This window comes from Temnothorax curvispinosus, unplaced genomic scaffold (genome assembly GCF_003070985.1).
Source record: "Temnothorax curvispinosus isolate PA1 unplaced genomic scaffold, ASM307098v1 QBEX01011515.1, whole genome shotgun sequence".
Taxonomy (NCBI): Eukaryota; Metazoa; Arthropoda; class Insecta; order Hymenoptera; family Formicidae; genus Temnothorax; species Temnothorax curvispinosus.
In genome coordinates, this window is record NW_020221295.1 from 845,129 (window position 1) to 852,851 (window position 7,723).

At 37.3% G+C, this 7,723-nt stretch overlaps 1 protein-coding gene across 2 annotated transcripts; it reads left to right on the top strand.

Annotated features, from left to right (window-relative positions):
- The first annotated feature begins 3,368 nt into the window (after positions 1 to 3,368).
- Positions 3,369 to 4,936, top strand: LOC112461584 (elongation of very long chain fatty acids protein 1-like). 2 transcript variants are annotated; one of them, XM_025026878.1, is made up of 4 exons: positions 3,369 to 3,461; positions 3,586 to 3,869; positions 4,367 to 4,669; positions 4,734 to 4,936. In XM_025026878.1, the coding sequence occupies exons 1-4, from the start codon at positions 3,455 to 3,457 to the stop codon at positions 4,893 to 4,895; spliced, it is 756 nt and encodes a 251-aa protein (XP_024882646.1). In that variant the 5' UTR covers positions 3,369 to 3,454; the 3' UTR covers positions 4,896 to 4,936. The 2 variants fall into 2 exon arrangements, with proteins under 2 accessions (XP_024882646.1, XP_024882648.1); XM_025026880.1 differs by having other exon boundaries at positions 3,595 to 3,869.
- The last annotated feature ends 2,787 nt before the right edge of the window (positions 4,937 to 7,723 follow it).

Here is a 7,723-nt window from a genome sequence, read left to right on the forward strand (position 1 = left end):
TATTTTTTCCGAGAAAACAAATGATTATTTGAAACTTTTTCGAAGAGTAGATACAACTAATTGACAGGTAAAATCTTACGTAAATTATAAATTTTTATTTTGGTTAAGCATCTTATTAAAAAAAAATTGATTACGTAAAGTGGAAAATATAAGATTCTGACGATTCGATGTTTTCTCTATCCACCCTTTAGAAGCCCTAAGAAAATAACGTATCGTAGACACACAATATGTAGAGCAAGTGAACCGTGTAAGTAATGGTTATCCCAGGTCAGTCTCGCGAGCAATCAGAACGGAACAAATTGGGACGAGAGCGATTATCAAGTCCCGCAGGGCGGTTTCACATTGTGTAGCAGGCGACATATGGTTGACGTTTCGTTACTATTTTATGCACAACTTGCTTAAATACCGTGAAACTTTTTCGTCGTTTGCAATGAAGGCAGGAAAGGGTGGAAGGAAGGAAGCTAGCGTGGAGCACGTAAGTAGCACGTAAAACCGTCTCTCTATTCCTTCGCTACTTCCTTCGTGCGGATGTCTGATTGTAGGTTCCGGAATATATCAATTGTATTTCGTTTTGGTTAGAGACTTCTTGACTTCCGCTCGTTCGTTGAAGTTTGCTCGTATATAACATGCAATATACAATATAATATTTTTCAACGTCAGGCAGGAATGTGTGATAGCTTTAATAATGTTTATATGCGAAAAAAATTTGTCGATTAATTGTGATCATGGATATTAATTGTTTTGCGTAGGCATTATCTAATAGTCAATAATCATACGCTAATTGCATTTTTCGTGTATAAGAGCAAGTTCTCAGAACGGAGGACTGTGTTGACGGAATAATTTGCAGCTACGGCAACTACGCACACACACGTGTTAGCTTCGACAATCTGGAAAGTGGTTAAGCATTAAAGCCGAAATTCCTAGCTAACCGTGCACCAGGACGACGGACGGTAACGTCGACGACGCCTCGAGGCGGTGCAGTTGCAGGCAGCGAGCTGCAGCGAGATAGGCTAACGTCATAGGCCGTCCCTGGGGTGCAACTATGCCTTTGGCTTTGATGTTACCCACAGTTACGTCACGTGATCGTCCGCTATATCGCAGTTAATGGCCGGAGCCGCATAGGAACGCGGCATTATCGAAGGGAGTTTAAAGGGAGCCGAGGAAGGGGATAGAAGGGCGAGTAGAGCCCACCGGTGCATCCGGCGAGGCGGAAGTCCTGCTGGACAGCCTCCGGATGCTTCGTGGCGCCTACGGCTAGCGAGACACATTCGCGCTGCACCGACGCATCACGCAAATGCAATTATCCGCGACGATTCAACCGCTCCGCGTCTGCGAACGACGCCGCAGCAGATTCGGATCGCGTTCTGGATGGTAGACGCTGCGCGATGAGGCGACAGAGAAAATCACGCGTAAATTATAAGATCAAGGCTAGCTTCAAGATTCCTGTATGCGCGCCGATTAAATAGGAAGCAAATAAATAAATAAGTTGATTAATTCAATTTAATAAATTATAGATCTACTAGAGCATAATTAGCGCAATAACTTGAAGATTTTATTCTTAACTTAAATCGCTCTTTTTAGGATACTTATATATAATAGTACTGCCTATGGGACAATTAGTAAAGTTTTCAAGAGAGACAAAAAACTGTACCACAAGTGAAATATATATACAACTATCTATGTAATGAACATTCTTGAATGCACATTGAAACTTATTAATTGTATTAATTATATTATAAATAATATGTATGATCATTTACGACTTTAGTCTACGGAACGATGATACGGAAAAATCGAAGCCAAAAAGTGCATTTGGAGAAAAATGTTACATAGACGATATTGTTAATTCACAGACGATATGCTTTTTTCATATTCATACGTACAACATTTAATTTTTAGGTATTTTTAATTTATTCAAACATTTAACTAAATCTTCTTATTTAGGTATTGTATTATTGGCATTCAAGTATGCAGGGTGTTTCAGGGTTAAATGTCCTAAATTAAAATATGAATTTAAAACTTCAAAATAAGAAAGAATTTTCCTCTGTAGATATGCCTGTAAACGCTTTGTTTAAGAGATATTGACATCTAACATTTTTTATTATAAAATTTTATGAAAGTATTATCAGGTTATGATAAATGAATAGTGTGTTTTAACTACTTTATTACAAAATTTAAAAAATTTCAACATAATTATAAATTGTGTCCAAGGTGACAGCCTTGAACATTGAGACAGACTTTGTGTGTGTATGTGTGTTTCACACGGTTGAATAATTCTTCTTCGTAAAGAATTAATTATTCATTAACCGGTCTTTCGTAAACTTCTTGTTTAATAGCATTTCAAGCAAGAAATCCAATGGCGTCAAATCTGGAGAGTGTGCAGACCAAGCCACAATTCCGGCACGACCAATCCATCGATCGTGATAATGATTATTTAGTCATTGTCGTGGATCTCTGCCGTAATGTGCAGGACAACCAGCTAATTGAAACCATGAGTTTCTTCTTATGTCTAACGAAACATCTTCAAAAAGATTATAAAAATCATTATTTAGAAATGTGTCCGCATTGAGCCTTGAAAATTACACTTATCCAGTGCCGCTCTGCTGTCGTGAAAGGAAGATGCCAAGCCTGTCTTAATGTTCAAGAGAGAGAGGCCGTGACTTTGAACAAAATTTATAATTATATTAAAATTTTCCTATTTTTTAAGTAATAAATTAATTGAAACATGCTATTAATTTATTTATTATAACCTGATAATAATTTCATAAATTTTTATAATAAAAATATTTATTTGTTAATATCTCTTAAACAAAGCGTTTACGTAAATATGTATCTTTGTAAAAACTACAAAATTACATTTGCATTTTTAAGTGCAAGCTTGTTTTATTGTGTAAACTTTTTGTTTAGATAATGCTATAGTACACGGAAAAAAAGATTAGCTACTATAACTAATATAATCGTAGTATATGGATAATTAACATTTTTTGCAGGGGAAACAAAACGTTTTGCTATTGTTAAATCATAGCTCTCGCTGCAAAACATATAACTATCTCTTTTTTCCACATTTCCGCTTTTTTACGACTAAATTTAGTTAATTTTTTTTCAGTGTATGCATAATATACATATTACATAGCAATCGTTTGTAATGAACAAGCTAAGTAAATGCTTTTGGTATTATAAATCTGCATAATATATAACAGCCATGAATATGTAAATGCGTGAATATGGCTACGGTCAACGTGACGCTACAAATGCTTTGGAGCGTTCTTCTCCTTCTTTCTTCATTGAAAGAAAAGAGATCACGTTGACCGTAGCCTATATAACATCAGTTGGTTTTAAGTTGCGCTTTCTGTTCGGAACCGCTCAGTTTTATTTAGGCATCGCTAGGAGAAACATACTTACGTAAAGTGAAACTGTGGCTCAACTGAAATCTAAACATTATAATTCGGAAATAATGGCTAGTAAGTTCTAAATATATATATATCGAAGAAATTTTAAAGATTTAAAATTTCTTTTAGAAGGGACACTCCAAAAAATCCTCTTATTATTTTTCCTTAAAATTATGTGTTAACTCATATTATATAGATTTCACAGATGCACGAACGATGAAATGGCTATTGTTATCTTCGCCGATTCCAATTATTTTTATATCGCTGGCTTATTTATACGTCGTCTACTTTACTGGACCGCAATTTATGAAAGACAGAAAACCGTATTCGTTGAAAAGGTTTATACAATGTTATAATCTTTTTCAAATTGTTGCAAATTTTTGGATAGTGTTTAACATCATGACAGATGGTAGACCGTTCACTGCCGTGTGGAGATATTGCGAGTCACTCGATCAAATTTGCGGTCGTAACAGTGAAAAGGTATGTTAAGCTTTTAAATTGTCAAAAATAAGGAATAATTTGAATTTAAATTAGTACACTTTGAATATTTGAGAATTATATAATAAATAATTGTTACTCATACGACATACGCAATAATATTGATAAATTTGAACATGTGAACCAAGAAAGAATAAACCTTTTCTTCGCTAGTGAATAAATAAAAAGGAGAGTAATAATTGACGCTGACTGGCAATATATAAATTTATTATATTTCACGACCTGTTGACCGTCACTTTCGGTTCTTATCAAGTGTTATTAAAGTTATCTTCATCATATCTCTTATCATATCTCTTACGTAAGGACCGAAAGTGACGGTCGAAAGGTCGTGAGATATAATAAATTTATATATTGCCAGTCAGCGTCGATTATTACTCTCCTTTGAACATGTGAATTTGGAGAATAGATATAACTCTGTAAGAATTAACAGAATTGAGATAATACCGATTTCGCAAATAGATATAATTTTCTTATTGCAGCAACTTGAAATTATATGGTGGACACTGTTGCTTAAAATAATTGATCTCATTGAAACCATAATATTTGTATTGAGGAAAAAAGATCGTCAGGTCTCATTTTTACACACGTACCATCATATTTCCACGGTTGTCTATCTTTGGGCGACGCTCAGACACTCTGCGCACAGTTTCCTCATGACTATAATAGCGCTTAATTCTTCTGTACACGTGATAATGTATTCCTATTATTGTCTGAGCACTTTTGGCTCGAATATGCAACGAAGACTTTTACCGTTCAAGAAGTGGATTACTCTTATACAAATGGTAAGCTCTGAATTTAATTCGTCGATATACTTGTTAATATTAAATATTGCTTTTATTAAAACAGGCACATATAGCATTCATAACGGTGGGCAGTTCGCAAGGTTTCATACTTAGCTGTGGTAATACGAGTGTGAAATATTTTTCTGTCGCGACATTTCTTAATGGCATTGTAAACTTGTCATTGTTTTTCAATTTTTATAATTCTTATAAGAAATCGAAAGCCTGATTGTGTGAAGTACAATTTTGTTGAATGAGGAATGAGCATTATTATTAGCTTGACACAAAATTCTTCCTTCTATTTATTATATTAAATATACCTGTGGGCACGTATGTGTATGTGCTGTTTTTGCTTATTATTCCACAATTTCCTGTGTATTTATCATGTACAACAACGACGTAGCGTAAAACGGTCTCGTAGAGGGTTGCATCTTTGGATGTTGGAACATCTTGAAAGTTGAAAGATAAATAGTTGTCCGGCACAATCTCTGCGTGCACGTGCTGCGCACTCCAGTCTCGTGCATTCCAGTCTCATCAGGGCAGGTGATACTATCTCACGAGCGTGCCTTAAGTGCTAATTTCGCGAGCGTCACATTTCCCACGTTTGACACGGCGAATCCTCGGGAGATCCCGCGCGTCCACGTCGATGTCTACACGCGCGGCGGCGTACATAATTCTGGATTTAGTGTCGCGTTAGGCCGTCTGAGTTTGAGGATCGTAGTCCCCCGAGTGGCGCGAGATACCGCATGGCCAGCCGTGCAGCGTGATTTGTGGACGTCAATACGGGGGTTATGCGTGACGTATCTCACCGATCATAATTACATCCTGTTACTGGAGAGATCCCAGCGCCACGGCTCCTCCTCCTTCCTCCTTCCTTCCTTCCTTCCTTCCATCCGCTCGTATAGCTCGTACCGCTCGACTGTTCTCTCTATATCTACGATGACATCCTCCAGAACTTTCTGATTTATCGATCCTGTAGAGAAATGGAATAGCTCAATCTTTCGCCGTCTTGTTGACAAAGCGTCGCGAATTTATTCGAGGAGATTATATCTTCTACACCGCCCAACAGTTTCGATCGTAAATTAATTTCTAATTATGCATGATCGATATCACTTGTTATGGGATAAGGGTCGATTTTAAGTCGACTTTATCGTGCGTATTGAAAAAGGGTCACAAAGATATTTTTATGTGGATTTGCGCCGTATACATAGATAATCTGACTTTACGTTTATTGCCCGGATCATTGCGAGCTTCCTTTTTTGTAGACAGTGATATACGATATTTAAACGGACGCAGTTTAATTTCCATCAGCAACTAGCTGCTTATTTCAAACGTATTTCGACACTTCCAAAAGTGGCTTCTCCTCCTTTCGATGTTCTTTGAGACGGAAGTCATAATCTTACGTGGCTGACAGGTAATAGCCGAACATCATTGTCGCCACCCTTTGGCCCGCGTACACACGGCTATTGTGCTGCTTTTTTATTTTTCTTCGCATCGCGTTTAATAGCGACAACAATGTCAGTAAATCACACCTAGACTTGTGAACCTAGCGCAACTCTGGGCGAGGCTATTAGTATAAATACGGTTATAATGCAGGCCCCAGGGGTTGGAAAGGGTATAAACAGCTAGTAAATCAAGACCTGCGCGACCCTCCGGCAGCAGGGGTCTGCCACCGACTCGAAATCAGGGCGAACGTTTAGCGCCTCGCAATAAGCGAGTGAGTCTTTTCTAATCGGCCGTTTTTGCCCGCCTGCTGCTCTTGCAGGTGGTCGTGTCGCGTTGACATCATTGTATGCGTTAATATTAAACGAGTCGCATAAGTTCGTTTTGATAAAAATGAAAATATGGGAGGCACGCAAACAAAATTTGCAAGTAACAGAAGAAAAATTGCAAGTGACAGTAAAAACAACGATAATATCGTGTTCTATTTATTGTTTACCTCTACCGTAAAAAAGTAAAAATAGAAACGTAAGAAATTAAAAATGAGTACACAGAAAAAAAAGAAGTGTTAAATCAAGACTTATATTCTTATATATATTAGACATCATAGACGCGCGCTACGCGCGCGCTTGCCCTTTTTAGAAGAGGATTCTTGTATAAGCAAGAATCTATAAATCTTCTTATAAGAATTTCAACTTTTTATTTCAACTTTTTTTCTGATTAAACCACGTGTCAATAATACCTTCATTTAAACAATTTTTCTTCGTTTAACATAATTCGTATCTCATTTCAAGATTATAAATTCTTGTATTCATATTCTTATATACAAGAATATGAGTCTTGATTTTAATACTTCTTTTTTTCTGCATGTTTACGTGCATACATTTCCATTTAAAATTGTATAAATTCCTTAAGTAATTTTAAAAACTGGTTTTGTGCAGAGACAAAGATGACATGATTACTAACGCGGTAAAATAATTTCTTCTCCCTCCTCTCTCTCTCTGCCTCTTTTTTTAATACCAAAATATAATTTTAACACATTAAGATTTACGATTCCGTAATGAAAACGCGAACTATATTTGCTTCACACTTTTTGGATAAACATTTGCCCAAATTTTCACCTCAGGATTTCCATGTTCTTTTTGATTAATCGTATTTTTCCTGATCTTATAAAATAAAAGGGATTTCTAAAAGATGAAAGTAAAACGTAATTACTGTAATTCCAAAAGATATTGGCCCACTGATCGTGGTAACTGAAAAGATCCGCGGGCAGATGACGGGAGACATCGCGAGTTCAACTTGTACGAGTCTCTCACGTAACATCGAGGACGTACCTCTGCCGAATTAATCCGCCATTAATATCCGCGCGCCGAGGCGGAAGAGCCGGTCGAGTGTGTAAAGCTTCTCTCTAAACAAGCGGTTCTAACAAATGGCGAGACCGTCCACGTCCGCGTCTCCCGGCATGGCGCTCCTAATGCCGCGGCCATGTATGCATACGACCGGACGGTGATTAATGCCGGCGCGGAGGGTCAAGATCCTCGTCGATTAATCAAATTAAGGGTGGAAGCGCGAGATAAAACTCGCGCCGCTGGAAAAGTCTGGCGGCGCGGCCGATGA

Excerpts from the sequence above, each read along its gene's own strand:
- LOC112461584 (XM_025026878.1), top strand. Across the intron at positions 3,870-4,366 it reads GCGGTCGTAACAGTGAAAAG|CAACTTGAAATTATATGGTG; the intron begins GTATGTTAAGCT and ends TTCTTATTGCAG. Across the intron at positions 4,670-4,733 it reads GGATTACTCTTATACAAATG|GCACATATAGCATTCATAAC; the intron begins GTAAGCTCTGAA and ends TTATTAAAACAG.